Source organism: Ursus maritimus, unplaced genomic scaffold (genome assembly GCF_017311325.1).
Source record: "Ursus maritimus isolate PB19 unplaced genomic scaffold, ASM1731132v1 scaffold_22, whole genome shotgun sequence".
NCBI lineage: Eukaryota > Metazoa > Chordata > Mammalia > Carnivora > Ursidae > Ursus > Ursus maritimus.
The window spans coordinates 24676934-24702567 of NW_024424675.1; the positions used below are offsets into that span (position 1 = coordinate 24676934).

Consider the following 25634-nt stretch of genomic DNA (forward strand, 5'->3'; position numbering starts at 1 on the left):
TTTTTATCAACCTCAAAAAGAAAATCTGTACCCTTTAGATATTGTCTTCTTCTCAATGCCCCATTCCCCTATCCCTAAACAACCACTAATTTGCCTTCTGTCTCTACAAATTCATGTGTTCTGGATATTTCATATAAATGGAATCATATAATATGTGACCTTTTGTGTCTAGCTTCTTTCACTTAGCATAATGTTTTCAAGGTTCACTCCTGTTGTAGCATGTATCAGTACTTCACTCCTTTTTATGGCTGAATAATATTCCATTGCATGATATACCACATTTTCCTTATCCATTCATCCACAGATGGACATTTGAGTTGTTTTCACCTTTTGCCTTTTGTGACTAGTGCTGCTAGGAACATTCATGTATAAGTTTTTGTTTGAACACCTGTTTTCAATTCTTCGGGGGTATATATCTGGGAGTGGAATTGCTGGGGCATATGATAATTCTAATTATTAAATGCCAAACTGTTTTCCACAGCAGCTGCACCTTTACATTCTCACTAGCAATATACGTGGGTTCCAATTTCTCCATATCCTCACCAACATTTATTTCCTTTTAAAAAATGATTTTTAAAATATTATTATTATAGCCAACCTAGTGAGTGAAGTGGTATTTATTTCATTGTAGTTTTGATCTGAATTTCCCTAGTGACTTATGATATTGAGCATCTTATCATGGACTTACTGGTCATTTGAATATCTTTTAGAGAAATGTGTAGTCAAGTTCTTTGAGCAACTTTTAATTGGGTTGTTGAACTGAAGCGTGCCTTATATATTCTGGGTAGTAGACCCTTATCAGATATCTGATTGCAAATATTTCTCTCATTTTGGGGGGTGTCTTTTCACCCTCTTGATATTGATAGTGTCCTTTAATGCTCAAAAGTTTTTAGTTTTGATGCATTTCAATTTTTTTTTTCCCCTTTTCTTCTGGTGTCATATCTAAGAACCAATGTCAAATCCAAGTCATGAGGATTTCCTCCTATGTTTCCTTCTAAGACTTGTATAGTTTTAGGTCTTATATTTAGGTCTTTGATCCATTGTGAGTTACTGTTTGTATGTGATGTGGAGTAAAGGTCAAACTTCATTCTTTTTTATGTGGATATTCAATTGTACCAGCACTGTCTGTTGAAAAGATTGTTCTTTCTCCATTGAATGATCTTGGCACCCTTGTCAGAAATCAATTGATCATAAATATATAGGTTTATTTCTGGACTCTCAATTCTATTCCATTGGTATGTTCAGCCTCATGCCAGTACCAAACTGTTTTGAATACTGTAACTTTCTAGTAAATGTTTATTTTTTTCACTTTAAAAAAAATACTGATTGATTGATTGACTGACTGACTGATTTTTAAGTAGGCTTCAGGCCCAATGTGGGGCTTGAACTCATGAACCCAAGATCAAGAGTTGCATGCTATATCGACTGAGATAGCCAGGTAGCCCTGCAGTAAGTTTTCAAATCAGGAAGCTTCATATCTTAAACAAGATATGAAGGAAATATTCAAAATATCCAATTTAAGAAACAAATAGTAAACAAATGGCTATGGTCGCTTTTGTACCACCTCACTTGCTCCCACTCCCAACACAGCCAAACATAAATCAATCCAGAGCCGTGGTTAAGCAATAGTCTTTCTTTAATTCCCCTTTGCAAATGGAAGCCCCTGAGCTCATCCCCACCCCCACCCCTACCCACAACCTGGGGCCCCCCCAGATGCAAGGCCCCACCTCAACTTGGTGGGAGAAAGAGAGGAGCACCCCCTTCCCAGAATGGTCCATTAAAAAAATCCTAGTCATTTAAGAAATGAGGGTGGGGACAGGAGAAGGGAGAAGGAAAACAAGGTCCAAGTCGGGCCAGACTGGAGATGTTGGGGTTGTGAGGACCCTTGAGAAGGGTTTGCAAGCACATCCCTAAGCTCGGGGCGAGCACGGCTGCGGGAAAGGAGACAGACAGATAGCCTGACTCCTCAAGGTCCTGCCTGCCTGGTTGTGGACACTGACACTCACCACCACCACCACCACCACCACCACCACCACCGGCCTCTGGTTAGAGAATTTTCCAGTTACTCTGGGATAGGGTTTGTTAAGCATCCCCTCTGGCCCATGATCTGGGGCATCCCTGGGGTCCCCCTGAGACCAAACCTGGGAGAAGGAGGGACTCTAGGAACATGCAAAGGGGGGGGGGAACAGAGACCCCCGCCCCACCCCGCTGCTCTACAGGATGGTGGCTCCTGCTGCATCTGGGCTCCGAGGGTCCTTCACACCAATGATGAAGTTGTTGGTTCTCCGGCTGCCATGGACCCAGGATAAGACATCTACTTTCTCCACATGGTGACCCCTGGCTTCCAGGAACTCAATTTCTTCCTCTGTGAACTCACCTGAAAACCATCCCCCAACATATACACATTCAGAGTGTTCAGAGCACTGGCTCAGGAGTCCCACGGTCAGACCTGAGTCCTGGTGCTGGATGCGCACTGTATGACCTTGGGCAAACTGCTTTACCTCTCTGAGCCTCAGCCTCCTCATGCATAAAATGGGGATTATATGAGAACCTACCAAACGAAGTTGTTGAAGGGATTAAAGGAGATAATACACAGAAAGTACAGAGGTCAGAACCTTGAATATAGTACGTGATCAATATGTTCATTCTTAATACCGCAAAAAAGGGCTATGGGCTCTTCATCTCCACCTGCCTAGGCCAAGCTGCCATCATCACTTGCCAGGATAGCCATGATGCAGCCTTTACTGCATAGCCCACTGACTGGTCTTTCTGGTTCCAGTCCTGCTTCCCTACAGCCTATTCACATAGAGCCAAAGGGATCCTCTTAAGCCATTAGTCAGACCACTCACTTCCCCTTCTCAAAACCTTCCAATGACTTTGATGACTCCTAGAAGAAAATCCAAAGTCCTTACCAAGGCCTCTAAGGCACAAGGTTATCTGGGACCTCACTACCTCCCTAAACTCCTCTCCTCACTTCCTTCCATTCTCTCCCTTAACTCTGCTTTAACCTCCTTGCTGTCCCTCAGGTAGGCCAAACATGCTCCTGCCTCAGGGCTTTGCACTTGCTGTTCTATTTGTCTGGAATGCTCTCCTCCTATATAGTCACAAAACCGGCTTCCTTACTTCATTCCAATCTTTGAGGAGAACTTCCCTGACCGCTATCTAAAATGGCAGCCCTGTCATCTTTACCTTGCTTTATTTTCTTTCAAAGTACTTATTGCTACCTGTTTATTTACTCATTTATTTACTATGACTCTCTGCATTAGATTATATGTGTTTTGAAGGCAAGGATGTTCTCTTTTCGGCATTGATTCTCATTGCCTTTACGTGGATGAATGAAGAAATCCCCATCCTCTTACATAAGTTCAGGCCCTTGCCATTTCTTGCCTGGCCCTTTATCCTAGTTGCCTCTGTTTCCCCAACTTAAATTCTCCCCCCCACGTCAATCCATTTCCCTCACATGAAACATTTCAGGTCTATCCCACCTCCAGTCAAGTGGATAAAGTCCACACTTCTTACCATGAACCTCCATGATAAACCCTGTAACTTCACTTCTTACTGCTCCTCAGTAAAGATCTGGTTTTATTTCTGCAGATGGGATAATTTCGGGTAGTTCTTGAGGTAAAGATACAACACCGAGTAGCACTGAATCACCAAGTCAGAAATGTATTTCCTTTATGGTTCATTTTCAATCCTTTGGATAATGGCAAGGACTAAGTTTTAGTCTGGACTCAAACATTTCTAACCTCCTTCAATGGAGAGAGCAGGGTCCAGAGCCTTCTGGAGTAACCCCACCTAAAACCTACAAATGGTTGACTTTTTAATAGCTATTTATCTTTTATTTGTGGCAAATGATGCTACTTTTCCATTTGTGATTATGATATGGGATTTACCTTTAAAATACACTTACATTGAAAAGGAAGTCCATTTATAGAGACATATATGTAAATAATGGTTCAGATGGTGTGCAAATGTGGCAAAATTCGTGAAGGTGCTGGATAAATTCCGAAGTTTAGGAAACAATGTTTCTAGTCCAGCAGGCCTCCTGGCTGCTTTCTGGGCCATTATTTCTGGCTTTTGCCCGTTTGTACAGAATGTTCTGGGTTCTGGACATGCCAAACACCTGCTCATACTTCAAGACCCAGCTAGTTGTCACCTTCTCCATAGCCCTCAGTGGATGAACTTTCCCTTCGCTAAGCCTCTACTCCTCATGTTCCTGTCTTAGACTGTGAGCTCCTCAAGGGTGGGCTAGGATGAACCAAATCCAACCGCCCCCCACCGCCACCCAAGTAACCTAGCACAGAGCCTCACATTCAGTACAGATCAGAAGTTATTAGTTGGGATAGCCTCATTACCATCATCCAGGATCCAGAGTGTTACTAGCCAAACTACAGGGTGTGACTGCTGAGGATTTAGGTCTATGACTTCTAACGTGCTTTGGTCTAGGAGATATGCTATAAAGAACTGAGTCTTTGGTATCAGCTAGGTATGTGTTCTAATCTCAATTCTGCCACTTACTGGTTGATTTTTGACTCATTTATAACTCTGTGGCCACCAGTTTGTCTGTAAAATGGAAATGATAATACCAAGTATGCAAGAACCATGTCTCATTCTATGTTCTATCCCTCTTGGACTTGCATAATACATCACCTCTTGTAATAGAATGCCTCAAAGCTGCACATACTTTCCCATTTACAAAATTAAGTTGTGCCTAAAATTAAGCACCTGTCCTTCTTAGAGGAAAGTCCATTTTCTCACTGTAACCTACAAGGTCCATGACCTGGCCTCTGCCTGCGTCTCTGACCTCATCTCACTCTCACTCATCCTGGTTTCCTTTCTACTCCTAAAACATGCCAAGCCCATTTCTGCCCTGAATTCTTTGCATCTGTTCCCTTCACCTACAAAACATGCCCTGGTTCTTTGCATGGTAGGCTCCCTCTTACTCTTCAGATCTCTGCTTAAATGTCACCAAAGAGAAGACCTCCCTAGTCATCGAGTCAGTCTTTTATGTCACCCTGCAGAGCAGTTATTTCACTTTCTTGTGTTTCTTTGATTATTTATTTTTCTGTCTGCTTGCAAATGCCATATTCCCAGCACCTACGAAGACACCTGGCACACAGTAGGTATTCAATACAAACTGCTGAATGAATGGTGTGCAGAATTAAACAACTGTGTCTTATTTTACAAATGAGAAAACTGAGGCTCAGAGTGGAGACATGAATTTCCCAAGGCCATACAACCAGGAAATGATGGAACTGGTTCCAGCACCCAGATCTTTCACTGTTCCAAAGGAGTTAGTTGGAAGAAACCAAACTTTCACTGGCAGGAGTTGTGCTGGTCAAGGCAGGGATACCCTTGGAAGGAGCCCCTTTCTCCACCCGGCCTTTAGCCCGCCCCATGGGGATCTCTGCTCTGCACTCACTGTCCACCTGCAGGAGGTTGGACTGCAGGTCTGGATGCAGACGGCCATGGGCCAGGCTGTCACTCAGGTTCCGGTTCAAGGTCAGGACATTCAGTAAAACCTGTGGGCAGCCAAGGGGTAGAAGTCAGGGCTGCCCCAGACATGGAGATCCAGGACTCCCCAGGTTTCACCGCCCACCCCCGCCAGCCTGACTTCTTATTCTTTGGAACCCTTACACTAGGGGTATTATCTGAACAGCCTCAGAAAACAGGCAGGCCTGTAATGACTGTCCCCATTTCATATAGGGCGAAACTGAGGACCAGAAAGGGAAAGTAATTCACTCCAGAGCTTAGAGAGAGCCAAGGAAGAGGTACCACTGGCAGTCAGTCTCCTATAACCTGGCTCTGGGGCTCTCCTCCCTTCTCACTGGCCAGGACAGTGTTAATAGCTGGAGTAGTCTAGGGCACAGTGTGGGTACTTTTAGTTTAGTGGTTTGGAGTGTGGGTAGGCTCTCAAAACAAACTGTCTGCCTGTTCTTACTCAACTGGACCTAACTTCTTAGCCTCTTTGGGCTTTAGTTTCCTCATATACAAAATGGAAATAAGGATTCCTCCCAATGTTGGGAAGGCTAAAAGAGCAAGCACATGAAACACCATGCCTGGCTGTTAGTAGAACTCCATAAAGGCTAGCTGTTGTTATTGTCTCCATGTTACAGATGAGGAGACTGAGGTTCAGAGAGGTTGAGCGAATTCCCCAACATCACGCCATTGGAAATTGGCAGCACTTGGGCTAGGGCCCAGGACTGTCCAATTCCAAAGCTAGCTGTTGTTATTGTCTCCATGTTACAGATGAGGAGACTGAGGTTCAGAGAGGTTGAGCGAATTCCCCAACATCACGCCATTGGAAATTGGCAGCACTTGGGCTAGGGCCCAGGACTGTCCAATTCCAAAGCTCAGGCTACTTAACTCACCACCTGCCAAAGTAAGTGCCTGGCACATATATCAGGCGCTCAAAACATTTGTGTAACTATTGTGAGACATTCTGGAGAGTAGTCACTTCCTTTCAAAATCAGACCCTAAAGAGGGCTGCTTGTCTATTCAGATGCTGAGTAGAGGCATCATGGGACTTGAGGCTGACAGACCTAGGCAGCCTACGTGCTACACCACCTCTCAGTTCCACCGACCCATGACTGTCCATCCAACCTGGAAGACAAGGGGCTTCAGGGCTCCATTTTGGCTAAGAAACTCAGCACAGCCTATGTCCCCAGTGTCCACGATGGGCCTGTCACAAAGCAGCCTTGGCCTATGCTTGTTGAGCTAGGGATGAGAACAAGCCAGAGACACAAGGGCATCTACAGTTCAGGTCACAGCTTGGCTGCTGGCCACAAAGGGCCTACCACGGAGAAAACCTCACCTGGGTCAGTCCGCTGAGGCCCCGGGCGGCTCCATTGGCCCCCAGGGCGAGGTAGGTCCCACAGAGCCCCTCCGCTGGCCGGACCACAGTGGGCAGCAGGAAAGACAGTGGTCGCTTCCCTGGCTGCACCGAATTCTCCTGTTTTTAGAGGACCAAGACCACAGGGGGATAACAGGTGGGGCAGGTTTTCATGGGAGAATGGTCCCTTCCCAGGCCACAGTTTGCTGTTTATGAAATGGGCAGGGTCCCTGGATAACTGGGGTGGATAGTGGGCCCACTGAGTTGCTATGGTGCTACCACGGGTGGGAAGGGAGGGGATCAAGCCAAGACAGATGGCTAAAGGGAAGAACAGGATCATCTCCACCCTGGTCATCTATCTCTCATTGTCCTGTCAGGGCCCCAGCATGCAGAGTGGTCTAACTAGACCATAAATCCTATCTCTGTCCTCCTTTGACCAACTAGAGGGCTAACTAGACCATAAATCCTATCTCTGTCCTCCTTTGACCAACAAGAGGGCTGAGCCCCATCAGCTCAGCATCACACAATCGTAGACCATTGTGCAGAAAAGTGCCAAAGCATCAAATGAGGGCTAATATCCTTATTGTACAGGTGAAGGAACTGAGGCCAAGACAGGGGGCAAGCCTTTCCCTAGGTCACATAGTGAGACAGGGATGGAATGGGATGAGGTTTCTTCAGGCTCACCAGGCTCCAAGCCCGAGACTTGGGCTGGGGGTGAAGCCGACACCTTTTTACGCTCCTTTTCTTTATACTAGAAGTTCCTAGAGGAAGTAGGGAGGGAGGGGCAGCCATACTGCTGTACCTTCTACCTGGCCTCAAGGTCCCTAGGGGAGGAGGGAAGCAAGGCCCTACCAGGCTGGGTGCAGAGTGGTTAGCAGTCCTGTTGGGCCAGGAGAAGTCTAGCATCTGGCTGTTGAGCAGGATCCCCGAGGGAGTGATGAGGCCACTGCCAAAAGGCCGGTTCAGGGAGCTGGGGGTAGAGGTTGGGGCCAGTTGAGCCCTGAGGTCACCCTCATTCCCATCTGGCCCCCACCTCTTCCCGGTCCAGATGATCCCCAGTGCCAGGTTCTGCGCCTGAGCTGGCATACCTGACCATGGCCACAATGAAGTCATCAGGGCCCATGATCAGCACCTGAGCGGCCGTGGGAGCCCCGTCCAGCTCGTAGACGGGCAGGAGTGGGGCAGGGGCCGCTTGGGAGTCATTGATGTGGCCCCGGAGGTAGGCGGCTTCTACCTTGCTGAAAAGACAAGGGGTAGGAGATCAATACACAGCAGGCTCTCATTACACCCCACCTACCACACTGTGATGCCTGTTTGTGCAATTATTTGATTAACATCCACCTCCCCCACTGGACTGTTAGGTCTATGAGAGCAGAATCTCTCATTCTGAGCATATGGGAAATATCCAGGAAACCACTGTTGGACTGAGTTCATTTAGGTGTTATCCAGATTCCCTTTTAGAGTCAACTTTTATTTAGTGCTTAAATCAAGAGTCTTTTAGTTACTCGACTTTATCTACTCACTTAATCTTCTCTTTGAAAGCACCTGGGGCATAGTGGATGTTCAGATAATATTTATTTTGAATGAACAAACAGAATTCATTTAACCTAATATTTGTGGTTTCGAACTGAAGTTTTATGAAGAGTTTATTCAGAGGAGGGTTTTGTATACAGGGATCGTTAGTTACTATTAAATTTTTTTTTCAAGACACAGGAAGAGTTGGCCACACAGTAAGCCCTGAATAACTATTTATTGGAAGAATTACTTGGATGAATTTAATATAGGTGTGTGTGTGTGTGTGTGTGTGTGTGTGTGTGTTTTAGAGCTAGATTGAAAACATGTAACTCTCCAGATTTTTAAAGGTTGGCTGAGGGTTTCTTACATAATGACTGATAGTTCTGTGATTCTAGCTGATTAGAGTGACAGGTTACCATGGATTACTGAAGACTTTCATTCCGTTTTCAACCATAAAGGCTGGAGGCCACACAGAAGACATACAGAGGGCTTTGTTTCAAGTGGATTGGGTGGGGGGACAGAGGCTTTGTTTTTAGCCCTCATCCTTTTTTTTTTTTTTTTTTTTTTAAAGATTTTATTTATTTATGTGACAGAGAGACAGCCAGCGAGAGAGGGAACACAGCAGGGGGAGTGGGAGAGGAAGAAGCAGGCTCATAGCAGAAGAGCCTGATGTGGGACTCGATCCCGGATCGCCAGGATCACGCCCTGAGCCGAAGGCAGACGCTTTAACGACTGCGCTACCCAGGCGCCCCTTTAGCCCTCATCCTTGTGGCCTTGAACTGCTTACTGTTTTATTGTTGCTTTTTTTGCTGTTTAATTATAAGCTATTCATTTCAGTCTCGTTGTTTTCAACTTAATCCATAGAACTGTTTGAGTACTACTACAAATTTATGCTGACTATATTTTTGGCTTCTGATTTTTCCCTTAGCTAGCCTTTCAGTCAGTCAGAGTAGCAATTAACTAGCAACCATTCTTACCCACCCCTATTGCCAATTACTAATACTCTTTGCTGAATTATTTAGTATGTGCCACACAGTGTGCTAAGTGCTTTGCATGTATGACCTTATTTAGTCCTTACCTCAGCCTCATGAGGTTGGCGCCATTATTGTCAGACCCCCTTGCAGAAACTGAGACAGAATTTAAATGACTTGCCCAATGCTGCACAGTTAGTGACTGGTGAGGCTGGGATTTGAACTCAGTCAGTCTGACCAGAACCCACAGTCTCACTACAATGTTATGTTGCTAATGTGGAGAATTATCAAAATCCCCATCACCTCAGGTATTTGCTTGGAGACTTTTCATTGTTCTTAGGCTTTCTTTTTCCACTAAAAAGGGGGCCCAGATGGGTCCAGATATGTGCCCTGCTAGGGTAAGAAAGTTTTGAGAGCGAAATAATGCAGACTAACTCATTGTACAAACGGGGAAACTGAGGTCGGTGCTGGGAGAAGCAACCAGTGTCACACTGAGTTGGAGCTGAGCTGAAATTGACTTGGGACTCCAGGTCTTATTGCTCTACCAGCTGCTTTTCATCTGATCCTTTCCTCACACCCACTACCACCTCTGTAACCCTGAGGGTCCTGCCCTGGGACCCACCTGAGCATGTCATCCATGCTCTCAGTGATGGTAGAATCGTAGACAGGATCTCCCAGTCTGCTGGCCAGGGCTAATGCGATCTTCAGGGTCTGAAAATGTACAGGGATGTGGAAAAGGCTGTCAGGCTCCTCCCAGCACCCATGCTAATGATCCTCATGTGAGAAAACGTGGAGGTTAGTCCTGTCCCATGGCAGTACCCCATCCCCCTACTCCCAGTGTACCAAGACCCAGGGCAGGGTGGAGGGGTCGGCCTTGCCTCTGCCACCCAGTGAAGAGCTTGTTCCCGGGACACCAGTGTGGTGAGATTGAAGCCTTCAAGGATGTTGAGAGCACTGATGAGGGCAGGACCCGTATGCGGGGGTGGGGGACTGAGAACTAGGTGGCCTGGAAAAAAAAAAAAAAAAGAAATGACTGGATGGCAGGAGAGGGGTCAAAGCATTTCCACATCCCACCATCACATAGACTGAGACTACTGCACTGACCTCTCATCAGACAGGGAACCTGCCTTGACAGGCAAAGCATTGAGAGGCAAAGGGACCCACACAAGTTCACATGGCAAGTCAAGGGCAGGGCCAGGACTCCAACCCAGAACACTGGCCTTCAGTTTCCTCTTCTGCACAAGGAAACTAAGGTCCAAGAGGACTGTAGTCTGCCCAGAGTCACATTGTAGGCAGAACAGGCACAGGTGTCCAGATGTCCAGATTCCTGGTCCACCATGTGTCTTCTTTTAGCTCCTCCCACAGGCCAGGATACTATTCAGGGCCCCTGATGATCCCACCACCCCCAAAACTTATTGGGAGCAACAACCTCCTCTTCCTATTTGAGGCTCCTATTGGATGTTTGGACATTGAAGGAATAATGATAATACCTGACACATAACATTAATATTAACTGATTAACTCATTTAATCCTCACAATGGGTAATGTTATCATCCTCATTTTACAGGTGAGGAAACTGAGGCACAGAGATGCAGCTAGTCCAAGTTTACAGGAGACAAGGGGAACCCAGAGCACTCAAGGTACTGGCATTGTCAAGAGAACCCAGGCTGGGGAAGAGAAATGTAAAATCAAATAAGCATTCAGTGTCCACTCTGATCAGGGCAGCTTCCAACATCATCTCCTCAAATTTTCATGGGGGCCCTGAGAGATAGACACTACTATTGTCTCCATTTTCAGGAGGGAACCACGGCTCAGAGTGGGAAGTGACTTGTTCAAGGTGAATGGGACAGCTGGTACTCAAACCCAAGTCTTCCTGGCTCCAAAGCTACCCTCTTCCTTTGCTCCATATACCATCACCTCTGGTAAAAGAATCAGGATAGAGGTTGAGGCCTGGAAACCTGAACTCAGAGGTGACCTGTTCTGGGGCTTGAGATGATCCAGACCTCCTAGAGAGGAGAGAACCTGAGAACCTGAGAACCTTTTGAGGGACCCAGGAACCCACCACTTTGGGTTCAGCAAACATGGACTTCACCTATGTCATAAGCTTAGCTTTCTGGGCTCCTTGCTGGTTTGAGGTTGGTAGGTTAAGTTCCATTCCATCCCTGGGCCTCAGTTTCCTTTTGACACCTGTTCTTTTGAGGGGACAGGTCTATAATTGTCTTGAAAAGTTTGTTCAATATGAAGATAGATGGACTCTGGTCTTATGAATTCTTCTTAGGAAGTACAGGGCAGTAAGAGTGGGGCTGAGATAACATAGAGCCCAAATCAAGAAAACTTCCAGGCCTGAGCCTTTGACCAGACCTCCCTCCTCATATCCTAAATACTTGGGGTAACTGACCCCACAACTACTTCAGAAGGTGGGCTGGCTCTGGCTTGCTTCAACAGTTGGCTGCCTAGGCAGCTCATTGCCTCAGTTTCTCTCCTGAAAAATGGGGAGGAGTCTCTAGGCCAAAAGGAGGTGGCCATGGACTGGGAGGCTTCTCCTGAGCAGGGACCCTGAGAGCTGGGAGAGAGGTCACCTCTGTACACGCCACACACAGGATTCTCCACGAGGGCACTGTAGTTGCTGAAGTCCTCCTCAGTTATGACACCCCCTGCGTGCTGAGCCTGCAGGGGAGAGAAGGACCCCATCCCACAGCTGTGAGCCACACACCACACTTGGGCTTGTCCTATGGTACATGTTTGAATCAAAGACAGACTTGATGTTTATTACTTTTATGCCTTCTGCAATTTCCATCATGGCCTTTAGAGACCCTGTTAGCCCTGGGTACCCCAGGAAAAAGGAAGGGGAAAAAGCATTAGTACTGAGGACCTGCTATGTATCAGACATTCTTTGAATGACCCCATTAGATTGGCATCCAAGGCCCTTTGTGATCTGGCCCCTGCCCACCTCTCCCACCTCAAGTCCTGTTATTCCCCAGTGAGCTCCATACAGCCACCTGGAGTGACCTACAGTTTCTGAACTCATCCATAGCCTTGAACATACTACCTTCTCTGCCTATGTAAAAGGAATATTTTCTGGAACATGTGGCTGGCTCAGTTGGTAGAGCATGCAACTCTTGATCTTGGGGTCCTGAGTTCGAGCCCCACATTGGGTGTAGAGATTACTTAAAAAAAAAAAAAAAGGAACATTTTCTACTTACAGCAGAATTTGCCTATAAGATATCAAAACTGGATTCTTCATTTCACTACAATTAACTAAAGCCACTCCCAAACCATGAACTCTGGATGGTCCTGGTAGGAATGACCCTCATTGAATGTATCCAAGCACTCTATTGACCAATGAACCAATTTTGTACAAACCCATGCGTTCATCCTTTCCAGCATGGTAATTTTCATTCCTAAATTAGCATACCCACTAGGAATCTTCTCTCTCTCTCTCCCCCTCCATTTTTTTTTTTTTTTTTTTTACTTTTTAGTACTTGAAACCCCTGACTTCTAATCCACACTCAGTGAACTACACACTGAATTTCTTGGCTCGTGTGTGTGTTCCTTTGTTGGTCAAGTTTATAAATTCAACTTTGTTTTCTTTTAAAGCTCAGATAGTCTTGTTAGAGTCTCCTTCATCCCCTTCTCCAGAAGATTCAGGTGTGGCTAATCAGAACATTCCTTTTCCATGCCAGTGATTGGTTCGAGAATAGTCATGAGACCTATGACAGGCTGATGAGACATAACCTGGAGGCTTTTGCTGTAACTACTGGAATGACAAATGTTCTTTCTCTGGGTTGGTTTGCTGGAAGGATGGCTGGTGGGGACCAGGTGTGGAAAGGATCTGACAGAGAGTGAATTCAAACAGAAGAAAGTAGAGTTGTGGCAGAAAGAGAGAGAGACGGAACACGGCCTGGCAATGTGGATGGAGCTCTGGACCCAGCAGACCTACAGCCAGTACTCTGCTGGACTTCCCAGTTAAGTCCATTTGAGATGGGCATCTATCACATAGCCATACCTCCAGTGCCCAGCACAAGGTCTGACACAGAACAGGCACTCTGTAAATGTAGAACAACAATGGACCAATTCAATTCCCACAACCGCATGGCAGAGAAACAGATAATTACTCCAATGGTACAGATGAGAGAATCACAGAGTTGGTCTGTGTATCCTTACCTTGAACATAATTTTCCATTAGGAGTTTTGAATTACTGACAACAGTTCTCAGAACCCATTACTACCTCAGACTAAGAGTCTTTCGGGTTGGTTGGTAAGCCCTTGTGTCAATATCCCCAGGGAAGGGGTTTCCCTTAGTCCCTAAAAAACCCAAGAGTAGTGTGGGATTGTGGGCTCAGGAAAGCTGAGGCTGATCCTGGGTCTCCACCAGGCCTGGGAGGGACAGGTCAAGACTCTGCACAGGTTGGCACCAGCCCTGGAGGGGCCCAAGGGCACCTCTCTCAGTCAAGACAGAACAGTTCCATCATCCCAGGGGGTTCTTTGTGCTACATCCCATAAACTTTGTGTTCCCACCCCAAACAACCACTGATCTGATCCCTACCACCAGAAGTTAGTTTTGTCTATTAGAGAATCTTAAGTAAATGGAATCATCAGTAAGTTTATGTAGAAAGACAGAGAGGGAAGTAAAGGGAAGATGATGTCCCTGCAGTAGGGTCCTTCAGGACAGGGGGGCTCCCCAAGTACTCACCTCAGTTACCATTTCCAGTGTGAGATTGCCTCCTGCGTAGAAGGCGGCGGGGCCGGAGGTGCCCAGCACATCCAGCACTGCGGCCAGGTCAGGCCTGCGCAGCAGTGAGCCAGGTAGTGGCGGGTGGCCCAATGGCAGGAATGTCTCACGGAAACGCTCAGACGCATTGGGCGGAGGCTGTTCGGCCAGGGCACGGGCTGCAAGTAGGGACAGGAGGCTGGGCAGGGGGCTGAGATGCACCACAGGTGAGGTGGCTGAGTGGCTGGCCCTAAGAGCTCTGGTCCCCCAGGAGGCTGTTATGGGGGAGGTAAGTGGTGTATATGGGCCCTTCCCAGAGCCTCTCATTTGAGGCTGCATCCCCATGAGGGTAGGATGGGTGGGGAGGGAGCTAAACGAGAAAGTGGAAGACAGGTGCTTTCTGGCTTGGACCCCAAATCTCAGAGGTTCTCTCTCCTCTTCCCATAAACCTCATGCCTTTCCCCCCACCCCCAGGCCCCACTGACCTAGATCATGGGTCACGTTGAAGCCATCTTGGGCCACAGCTGCTGCGAAAGCCAGGACTTGGGACCATGGCAGCCTGGGGGGGCCGGAGAGCAGGGGGTGGAGGAGATCCTGGGGGGAGGAGGAGGGGTCCTGGGGGAAAGGGGGTTCCCGGGAAGGAGAGTCCTGGCAAGGGAAGGGGATATTAGGAGGGGGAGTTGGGAAGGAAAGAATCCAGGAAGGTAGGAGAAGGCCACCCGAGGAGGAATCCAGGCAGGGGCCCTTGGTCCCCAGGGGGAGGGTCTTTACCTGCCATAGAGCTGGTGAGCTTCATGTAGCCCCTTCACCATTCCGGGGACCCCCACCAAGAGCCCAGGCTGGGCGAGGCGGGCAGGCGAGGGAGAGAGGAGACCAGGTCACTGGAAGGGGGGGGCTGGGCTGAACTCCGCAGAGCCCCAAGCCAGGGATGGGGGCTGGCACAGGGGAAAGACACAGGCCAAGTATCCCAGAGGAGGGACAAGCTCTCCCCACGCAGGCGTCCCACCCATTTCCCTGACTTACTATCAGCAAATGCAGAAAGGCTTCCTTTATCTATCACAGTTGAAGGATTTATAAATTAAACAAACGCTTTTAAGAGCCAAGATATAATCAATTTAGATGGAAATCTGTCCACATTGGATTATATCTATTCCTACCTTTTAAAATAATGGACAAGGGAGTTTCATCTAACCTTTCCATGGTCACACCACCATTACTCAGTTGTGATAACCCACGCATGTGTTTGGCTTTTGCCACCTCACCAAATATCTATTTTTCCAAGTTATTCTATTTCCTCCCTTACGCTCAGTGGATAGTGGGTTTCCTTTTGCAGTTCCTCTTTAATCTTCAATATATTGCATGCTGGGAAAGTTATAGTCAACAGGCTTCGAATGAGATGTGTGAGTTACAGTGCAGGAACTTTGCAACCTCTCAGGCTGCTCAGGCTTCCAGGTAGGCAAGGTTGCCAGAGAAGTAAGGTGTTGCTGTATTGCCTATTACCAACCATACAGATCTTTTGGTTCATTATTTTATTCGGGAGCTGCCTATCTCCTTCATAGCTTTAAGAGCAACCCGCTTCACTCTTTTCTTCACTTCCATAGTAATTACTCAGCAACGTAATGTTTGGGTTAGCAGAAGGGTAGCAAAGGGAGACCACCCTGCACTCTCTCTTCTCACCAGGGTCCCCACCTTGGTTTCCCAGGATCTCTGCAAGGCCTCTTCCCTGAGGGCCCCTGGTGCAGACTCCCGGAAATCAATTAGGTGGCTCTCATTTCGTCGGATGTCATGTACCAGCATCACGCCCCCACTGGGAGAGACACAGAAGGGGAGGTTGATAAGATACTACCCCCTAAACAATTAACCTGCCACTCTTTTATTCCCAATGGTAATGGCCATAGGCTAAGTTTGTCACAGGAGTCGGATGTCTGAGCCCCCTCTAGCAGGGATTCAGAGACTCGGCCACTGTATGAGGGTGGGGAATGAAATCTAGGGGGTTGGGGACCCGGAGACCATGGACCTCTTCTAGCCTGTTACTGGAGACTTTAATCCCTGATTAGGGAAAACCCAGAGACTGGAAGAGCAAGATGTTCTACCTCCTGCCCCCTCCCTAGACCACAGCTGGACCCCTGCCAGCTTCCTGCACCTGCCTCCATGGTATGCCCCGGCCTCCTCTCTCAGGACTGAATTATGTAAGGATGGACTGTATACAACCAAAAGGGGAATTTCTTTGGTAGGGCCTGCAGGGCTGGTCTTGCAGGAGCCAAGATACAGGCTTTGTCAGCTTGTCCCTTTTCTGTGGCTTGTTTCCATCTAAGATGCGAGTTGCATCTGAGATGGTTGGCCTGCAGCCAAGTAACATAATAAGGAAAGCAGGACAGATAAACAATAGTGGTAGGAACTATGGCCAAGTGGACAGCAAGTCCCGTCATGCTATTCAGCTCCAGATAATGCTACCGCAGCCATGTGGGAACATGGGCCCAGTGTTACTAGGTCTTCTGGTTGTTTGAGAGATATTGAAAATCTGGATTTTTATGAAAAATTTCAACTTTTTAACAATAGCAAACACATTTTTAAAAAATTTAAGTGTGGAAACCAAACTAATCTGTGTGCTGGGTATGGCCTATGGGTGGCCAGTTTATAATCTCTGTTTTAAGAGTTCTCAGCCTGTGGTGTATTTTTGGAGGCTAGAGGGTCCATAGCTTTCATCATGCTCACAGGATTTGTTTTAAGGATTTGTAAACCCTAAAAGTTAAAGTGTTCCTGCCCTAATTAGTGACAGTATGCCCCCACCTGTGCACCTTACTTTATATTTTATAAAAGCCTTTACACAGTTAAAAAAAAAAAAAGCTTGTGAAAACACCTCCTCCAACTCCATATAAGGAGAAGGGGGTAAAATTGGGTGTAGAAAGACAAAATGCAAGGAGTTAGGACTCAGCCTCCTCTCTGGTCAAACTCAAAGACCCCCACATGAGGCCTACAGGACACAGAAGTAGGCCTGGGGGACCCCAACCTCTGCAGCTGGGAGCTCCTTACCCGCCCAGGCCAGAACTGTGTGGAGCCACGATCCCCAAACACAGGGCTGCTGCCACAGCGGCATCCACAGAAGATCCCTGTTTACTGAGCACCTCGATGCCCAGCGATGTGCAATGGGCAGCATCAGTCACCACGGCACCCTGGTGAAAGATCTGGGAAGGGAAAGCGGACTAGGTGGGGGTAGTAGGAGACCCTGCCTCCTTAAGGCACCTCCACCAACCCCAGAACCTCCACAGGTGTTGGGGATGGGAGCCCGCCTCCTTCTACCCTGTGACTCTTCCTATATTGCCTTCAGTACCTCTTACCTGATCAGGTCCCTTCTTTGCTCTGTCCTGTTCATATCCTGAGCCCCTCCCTCCCTTCCTGTCCCGTTCCACTGTCCTCTCCCCTTTCCATTTGCTGGCCCCCTCCCCAACTCAGCCAGTCGCAATTCCATTCCCAGGGTCTGGTCTCCTCAAGCGCTTCCCCACTCCCTCTTCTCCAGTTTCCTCCTTCTGCGCACCCCCCCAACTGGCTCACCTGAGGGTCTCCGAAGTAAATCTGCATGACGAGCGCCACAGTGACACCCGTGGCAAAAGTGAGGCACGCTGTGACAATGACTGTGAGTCCGTCCTGGCGGCAGGAGCACTCAGCCGCTGCCGCGGAGAACGGGTCCTTGCGCGTCTCCCGCAGCGGCGACCCATCCTGGCTGCCCATCTCCGACGACGTGGACGGCAGCCGCTGCAGCCTCGCTGACTTCAGGAAGGAGTCCGGGTCTGCAGGCAGCAGCCAGGTGGGTCTGGGCACCTTACCCCGCCCTGCCCGCCCTCTAGGCGGGACTGTTGGGCTTCCTCCCTCTCCCCGCCCCTGTTAAGCAAACCCCACTAGACAGTACTGCCCGCCCTTTGGTGTCTCCCCAACGCACCCCAGAACAGGATGGCAGCAGTCCTGGCTGGGTAGAGACAGGGACCCTCAGGTGGGCAGCAGGGGGCTGGATGCCTGGTCCTTATGCCAAACTTCCTGAGACCTGAGACCCACTCACGACCTAGGACCCAGGGCAAACACTTCCTGGAGTGGAGGGGGTTTGGGCCCTCCCTAGAAACCAGATCCTGCCTCAGCTGGGACCCAGCCTTCTCTGCAAGGAAGTAGCTACATAAACTGAATGGACAGACCCTGGCTTCCAACCTTGCTTGGCTTGTTCATTCACTCACTGAACAAATATGGAGGGCCTGCTATGGGTCTGGCCCTATGCTAGATGCTAGGGGAAAGGAATAGACCGTTTCTGCCCTCATGAGGTTCACAGACCAGTGGAAGAAAAGAAAATAAACATGTAAACAAAGGAGTATATCATTACAACTTGCAGCAAGTTCTATGAAGAAAAAGAAGGATGAAATGATAGAGAATAATGATGTGTGTTGGGGGCTGCTTAGCTGGGATTTGGCAAGGCTTCTCAGTGGAGGTGACTTTTAAGTGAGAAGTAAGGGATGAAAAGGAGCTAGCCATATGTAGAACAGGGGTGAGTGTGCAGAGTGTTCCAGAAAGAAGGAGCAGCAGGTGCAATGGGCCCTGAGGTAGAAATAAGCTTGGTGCATTAGGAAAACAACAACAACAACAACAACAACAACAACAACAACAACAACAAATCAAGGCCTGGGTGGCTGTGGTGCAGTGAGTGAGGGGAAAGAGTAGTGTGGTGGAGGCTAGGCCAGGTGCACTGGGCCTTGTGGGCCTAGTGAGAAGCCTGGATTTAATCCTAGGAACCATGGGAGGCCACTTCAGAGTTTTAAGCAAGAACTGGAAGCCATCTGTTTTGTATTTTAAAAAGATCCCTCTGGCTGCTATCTAAAGAATGAATCTAAGGACAGGAACAGTGGAGACAGGGGAGACCTCAAAGCCACTGACTTGTTAGGTCACTATGAATGAGTCACTTCAAGTCATGAGCCTCGCTTTCCTCATCCTAATACTGGAGCTAATCCCTAACTGGCCAAATGGGTATAAGGATTCCATGAAACGATGTCTACCAGGCACCCTTTAGTTATTTCCATTCCTTTTCCACCTTGGCCAGGGCTGAGACCCTCTTCTGTCCCATAGTTTCCCTCCTCTGGGTCATATTAGCCTTGAAACCAGTTCTCTAAATGGCTTAAGGGTCCTGGGTATTTGTGAACAGTAAAGAAATGGCCTGGGACCTTGACCTTAATACCCTTGCTGTATGTACAATGTGTTTTAAAAAGTTCATTCATTCAATAACTATTTTTTGAGTACTTGCTACTATGCACTAGGAGTATAACCCCTTTAAAAAGTCTGTAGGATAACGCTGAAAATTGACTGTTAAATTTTCCTGTTTGAAACACTATCATGGTTCATTAATACCAACATGATAAAAATCCAAGCTCCTTGACCTGGCATCCAAGGCCCTCTATAATCCACACTCCCCTCTTTTGTGTAAATAAGAAGCCACAAACATATACAGATAATTTTTAGAAAATATTTATGGTGGTTACTTTCGGGGAAAGATACTGAAGGTGGGAAGGAGATGGATTTTTTGAAATTTTTACTATATATATTTCTTTTTTTTCAAAATCAATACATATATAAGATTTTATTTTTTTAAGTAATCTCTACACCCAGCCCTGAGATCAAGAGTAGCACTCTCCACCGACTGAGCCAGCCAGGTGCCCCTAAATTAACACATATCTTCTTAAATAAAGAGGAAAAATGGTGCGCAGATAGGAATGGAGAAGAGAACTTTTACTTTTCCTCACTGTTTTCTTTCCTTTTTTTTTTTTTTTGACCATAAACATGTAATTTATTTTAAATTTTTATTTAAAAAAAGAAAAGAAACTTGTCTTCTGGAAGCCTTCCTCAGCTGATAATGCTTGCCTCTACTCCTCAGCACCAGCGCCAGTCTGTAAAAAAAACTGGAATGCATCCAACAAACAGATGTTAAATACCTACTGTGGGCACAGAACTCTCCTTGGTCCCTAGAGGTTTCAAAAGTGCAGAAAATGGTTTTGAGCTTATATTTATCGATGCTGACTGTATTCCAAGTACCTTACATACATTCCCTCATTGAAGCACTCCCATAACTTTATGTGATAAGCCTATTCTCTCCATTTTACAGATGAGGAAACTTGAGGCTGGAAAAGGTGATATTGCCCACTTAACATCATAAGATGAATAAATGGCAGAAGCAAAAGTAACTCAAAACCTCTTTTCCATTGCTCCACATGGCATTAGGAGCCATTTCCATGCTCAAAAACCAACTTTACAAGCTAACTCTACTTGATACTTCCAGGTACTTGTCCTTAAATCTGCTTTCTCCAATCAGCTACGAGGGACCAGCAGGGGAAGTGATATGGCTCCATCAGAGTTGGACCTATTCAAGACTTTTTATTCCATCAGTCAATCATTAAGTTATTCATTTATTCAACAAAAATATTTACTGAGTACCCTACTGTGTAAGCACTAGGGCAATAATACCAGTTTTTGCTGATTTGTAAGAGGAACAGCAGGACACTGGGAAAAGGTTAGTTTGGAATCAGAAGAAACAAGTCTTTTGGGAGAAAGAGGATGAGTTTATTTTTGGTAATTCTAAATTTGTGGGACACCAACAGGAGTTGTCTGGAAGCAACTGGCCTAGTACACATCTGATTTTTATCTGCTTAGATGCCATCTCCAATCAATTTTGATTTCAAAACACCAGCTCCTCTCTCTCATTTCTCATTCTCTCATTCCTGACCAGAGTGAATATATGACCTAAGGCCTAGCCCTTAAGAACAGGTACCTCTCTAGTGACTGGTTCAGCACAGGTATGTGACCAGCACCAGATCAATGAGACTCAAACTTAGTTCTATGGCTGGAACTATTGGGAAAGAGAAAGGCTTTCTTTCTGTCTAGATTGCTAAAATGGTAAGGTATAAACCTGTTGCTACTGGGGGCATCTTGCCCCCATAGAATGAGAGGCTGTCTGAAGATGAAGACCATAAAAAGGAAGGCAAAACAAAAGACAAAAGCCAATTCCTTTTTAGGTACCTTGATCTAGCTATGCCTGAGGCCCCACATCCCTGAATTTTTCAGTTATGCTACCCAATAAAATTCTCTTTTACAATTAGCTCAGTTTTAACTGAGTATATGACAAAAGAATCCTGAACAGAGTTGACTTGGCAAGTCTAGAGATCAGGAGAGAGATCTTGGCTGGAAACTGAGGTCATCCCTGGCTTGCTTATTTAAGGGCAGAATCATTAAAGATTTTTGAACTAAGGAACAACATGATCAGAAGTTCAGGGTGGTGGATGGATTGGGGTTGGTGGGGCAGGGGGCAGGGAGGGGGCAGGGAGGGGGCAGGGAGTAGCTAGAACCTATGGGTAATACAGGTAAAGAGGATGGAGGCTCATTTTCCAGTGTTGATAGCAGGGATGATGAGATGGATTGCAAGATACTTAGGAGGACAGAGAGCATCTGATCACCTTTGGAAGTAAGAGGAAGGAAGTCGTGGGTAGCTCCTGGGCTTCTACCTTGGAGACTGGGTGAATGGCAGTGTCATTAACTGAGAATGACATTGGGGGAAGGGCAGGTATGGGGATGAGATGATGACTTCAGCATAGAACATCCTGAAGGTGAGGCACTTGCAGGACATCTAGAGGCCGATGCCTGTGACAGACAGGAAATCATGGGCCTGGAGCTCAGAAGAGAGTTAAGAATCTCCCCAACCTTGGAGTGGTCACCATTTTCCATAGGGTCTTCTATGGGGTACTTGGCACCTGGTTCTGGGGAGTGGCAGGCTAGAGACTAGCTGGGCACAACCAAGGTCCTGGTTAAGAGGATGGGGCAGTGCTAGTAAGTGGCACCTCCAGGTTGAGAACATAGGAGATCATGTTAGCCAACAGGCTAGTCCAGCTGGCTAAAGGAGCCTTGGCGCTTAGAAGTAGTGCTCTGAGACATAGCATTGAAATGACTACATAGGTATGATGGTAAGGGTCCTTGGAACATTAGTGCACAACCATGGCATAAGGTGCAGATTCCCAGAAACTCGGGCGACAAGGGTCTCTGCTGGATTTTTGTACAGATGAGAGCAGAACCTGTCTTAACTCCCTAAGGTACTCCCTGAGGCTTGAGAACTCCCTCCCCTGCTATTCTTTCACCCTGAGATCTCTCTCATTCATTTATTTGTTGAATAATCAACAATTTTTATTGAGCGCTTAGCTATTCTTTCACCCTGAGATCTCTCTCATTCATTTATTTGTTGAATAATCAACAATTTTTATTGAGCGCTTAGCACTGTGCCAGACAGTGGAGAAAGGATGGTGAACAAAACAGTCACAATCTTGCCCTCTCATAGGGCTTACAGACATGGAGTAACCACATGATTGCTCAAATAATCACAGACTTGATAAATGCTAAGACATTTACAGGGAGCCAGGAGAAAACATGTCAGGGGCTTCCAATCTCTACGTTAGGAGAGATAGGCATTCCCAGTTGAGCTGGAAGAGGAACCTGAGGCCCAGGTCAGGGTAGATGTGCCCACTGTTACACAGGAATCAAGGCAGCACTGGAACCAGAAGTGGCATTCCTGACCCCTGAATAAAGGACCTGGTTTCAGGCTGTTATCCACCAGGACACATCTTCCCACTACTTTCCCTGCTATCTCCTGATTCCAAGGTCACACCCTCTGGGAAAAAAGTTTTGATCTGCAGCTTGATATCTGATGCCTATAAGCTTCCCCCCCTTCCCTACTCCTCCCTCCAGGTAGGGTACAGCCCAGTTAGGTTGGCAGGTGCTGCTAGTAAGGGCCAGATGACTGGAAAATTGTGGAGGGGGAAAGAGTTTGGGGCTGCCACACTGGGAATAGCTACAGAAGGGTCAGGCTAGAGAAGGCTGTGTCAGCGAAGCAGGATCTGCCAGGCTGGTAAGGGAGAGGGCTCAAGTGCAGGCACTGGGAGGAAGAGTGAAGCAGAAGGATGCTCTAATGCCAGGAAGTGACGTTGAGCGAAAGAGGGATGGGGGATGGAGGATGAAGAATGGAGAGGAGGATAGAGCTGGGCTACATGGATAGGAGGGAGAGCCAGCCTAGGGAAGAAATGCTCAGAGAGCTCTTGGCCCTCAGGTCTCCCCCAAGCCCTGTCTCCCCCCTCCCTATTCTCACCCCTTGCAGTCCCTTCAAAGGCTGAGAACACAGTAAAATTCTGGAGCCTGCTTCCTAGGGGGCAGGCTACCTTACTAACATCCTGGCCTGATCCATGGCTCCGGGAGGGGTGAGGTAATCCACAGGGCAGCAAAGGCACTCTGCTCCCCAAGGACTCTGAGAGGTCATGCAGTCCATCCCCCTGTCTCCCAATATCCGCCGCTCACAGACAGACGTAAATCATATTCTCTTTACCCCTCCCGGAACGTGAAGAGATTCTCAGCTTCTCCCTAAGGTCTCGCCTTCCCACAATCCTTGCCTGTGGGGAAGTTCTTCTCAAGACCTAGCCTCTACCCATCCTGCTGCAGTCTGACTTGGTTTCTCCTATCCTGTTCTTTGTGACTAACGGATGGCCTCTTCTGGGTGATCTCGGCTGTTGCTTAGGATCTCCCCTTCAACATTCCTTCCTTATTAGTTGGTTCTTCCCAAGAGGAACCCCAACCCCTGCTGCTACTGCAGTTCTGGCATCGTTCTCCCTTGTCGCATCCTAAGCCTCCAAGGCAGAAATGCATCTCCATCCCCACTAGATAACTAACGGAGACAAGAGAGAAGGGAGAGGTCCAGGAGGAAAGGGATGAATTAGGAAGATGGAAGCTGGAAGTGATGCTCCGCGCAGATGAAGGAGAACCGGGGACGTCCCAGGGGGCAGGGACGGGGCCAGCGGGCCTCACCGGTATCGGGGTCTCCCAAGAAGGCGTCCTCGTCCTTACGGCCCCTCAGAGGGGCCGCGGGCGCCGGCTCGTCCTCCGGCAGCCTCGGGAAGCTGGTGATGCTCATGTAGTCCACCGGCGAGTAGGCGCCCAGGGCGCTCTCCTGACTGGCCTCGTTCTCCGCCGCCATCCTCGCCCGCGCCCCCCGGCAACGCAGCGCCTGCCGGAAGTGGTGCGGCGGAGGCGGCGGGTGGGTGGAGGGCGGGGCTTGAGCTCTTGGGCCTCCAGGAGGGGGCGCCTCACCACAACCCCCGCGGGCGGCGAGCTCTGACTGAATACCCCTCCCCCTAGCACTGTCTTCCCGCAGAGGACCGGCAGGTGGGCGGTGTGCCTTGTGGACCTAGAACCTGGGGGGCGGGCCCTGAAGAGCGCGCGCAGGCTGGGGGGAGGGGTGGAGAAGATCGCCGCAAGCGCGACTTTAGTGGCTTGGGACACTTTATGCAACCCAGGGGCCAAACCCCTTCCTCCTTCCAGTTTTAGTTAGAATCCTCCTCAGACCCCAGACCCTCTTTTCAGCCCACAGACCCGTCCACTGACCGCAAACGTGGCCTCGACCCCCGATCCTGTCTCTGATCCCAAGCTCGGACCGCAAACTTGGCTTCGGACCCCACACCCCTCTCTGGACTCCTAGATCCTTCTCTGATCTCAGACTCCTCCTCCGACCCCAGACCCCTCTTTCCAGAGACTCCGTCTTCACACACACACCCCTCCAGTCCCACCCCTGCTTCATCCCCAGATTGCTTCTTCACTTAGAACACCTCCTCGGATGTCTCTCCTCGGACATCAGATCTCTCCCCCCACCCCCAGCACTTCTCAGATTCCTCTTTCAATCAACCCCTTCTGGAACCCCTGACCTATCAGGATAGGACAGTGAGTCCAAAGTTGAGTTTGTATTAGGATCTCTAAAATCAGATCCCCAGATTCCACTCTAGAGACCATGATTTATAGGCTGGGATGGGGTCTCTGGAATCTGGATATTTACCATCATTGTAAGAGGTTTTGATTTGGTTCCAGAAAGGACACTTGGAGAGAGAAATAACTGTGGTTATGGTATGGCAGGAGTGGGATGGAGTGTGTGTGTGTGTGGGGGGGGGGTAATAAATGGGAGAGGAATGGGTCTCTGTAGTCTAGGTGTTTGGGTTCTATTCCCTCTGCTACCACTTACAAACTGCGATATTAGGCAAGACATTTAATCTCCTTGAGTATCAGTCTCCTCATCTGTAAAATGGAGAAAATAATAGTATTTGTCTTAGATAGTTGGAAAGATTAAGTAACATGTTGGAAGGTGCTTAGTATAGGACGTGGCACCTACTTAATAAATGTCATAATTATGATTATTGTTATTATTATTTCCTTAATCTCGAGTTCTCATCTCATCCAATCCAATCCAATCCATTCTCTTCCCACCCTGAGGAATTCCAGCTACACTATAGTTTGCATTACTACCCCATCTCTAAGGATGGGGGGCGGCTCCCTCTCTTGTGAGGACTCTTGCCCAAATTTCTGTAACAGTCCACAGGCATAGGGAGGGGACTGGTCAAGCCCCTGGGCACACATTCTCTCCTTCCCCAAACCCAGTCAGGCTCAGAGGTAATAATAACCAGGAGGGCTTGAAAATCTACTATGGGCCCAGCAGCTGCAGTGCCACTTGTAGACTGCAGGAGGCAGCAGCGTATTGAGAACAGCTTTAGGACTTAGCTG

The 25634-nt window shown here is 47.9% G+C and overlaps 1 protein-coding gene across 2 annotated transcripts; it reads right to left on the reverse strand.

The window, feature by feature from the left end:
- Positions 1–1618: 1618 nt before the first annotated feature.
- Positions 1619–24101, reverse strand: GGT7 (gamma-glutamyltransferase 7). Of its 2 annotated transcripts, none has more exons than XM_040638213.1 (15): positions 23895–24101; positions 17583–17818; positions 17064–17215; positions 15720–15837; positions 14802–14869; positions 14516–14589; positions 14013–14209; positions 11899–11986; positions 10197–10324; positions 9941–10029; positions 7921–8070; positions 7685–7802; positions 6815–6952; positions 5423–5522; positions 1619–2377 (listed from the first exon to the last, which is right to left on the reverse strand). In XM_040638213.1, exons 1-15 carry the CDS (start codon positions 24061–24063, stop codon positions 2214–2216), a joined length of 1989 nt encoding a protein of 662 aa, XP_040494147.1. In that variant the 5' UTR covers positions 24064–24101; the 3' UTR covers positions 1619–2213. The 2 variants fall into 2 exon arrangements, with proteins under 2 accessions (XP_040494147.1, XP_040494149.1); XM_040638215.1 differs by having other exon boundaries at positions 2315–2377; positions 5430–5522.
- Between the last annotated feature and the right edge of the window lie 1533 nt (positions 24102–25634).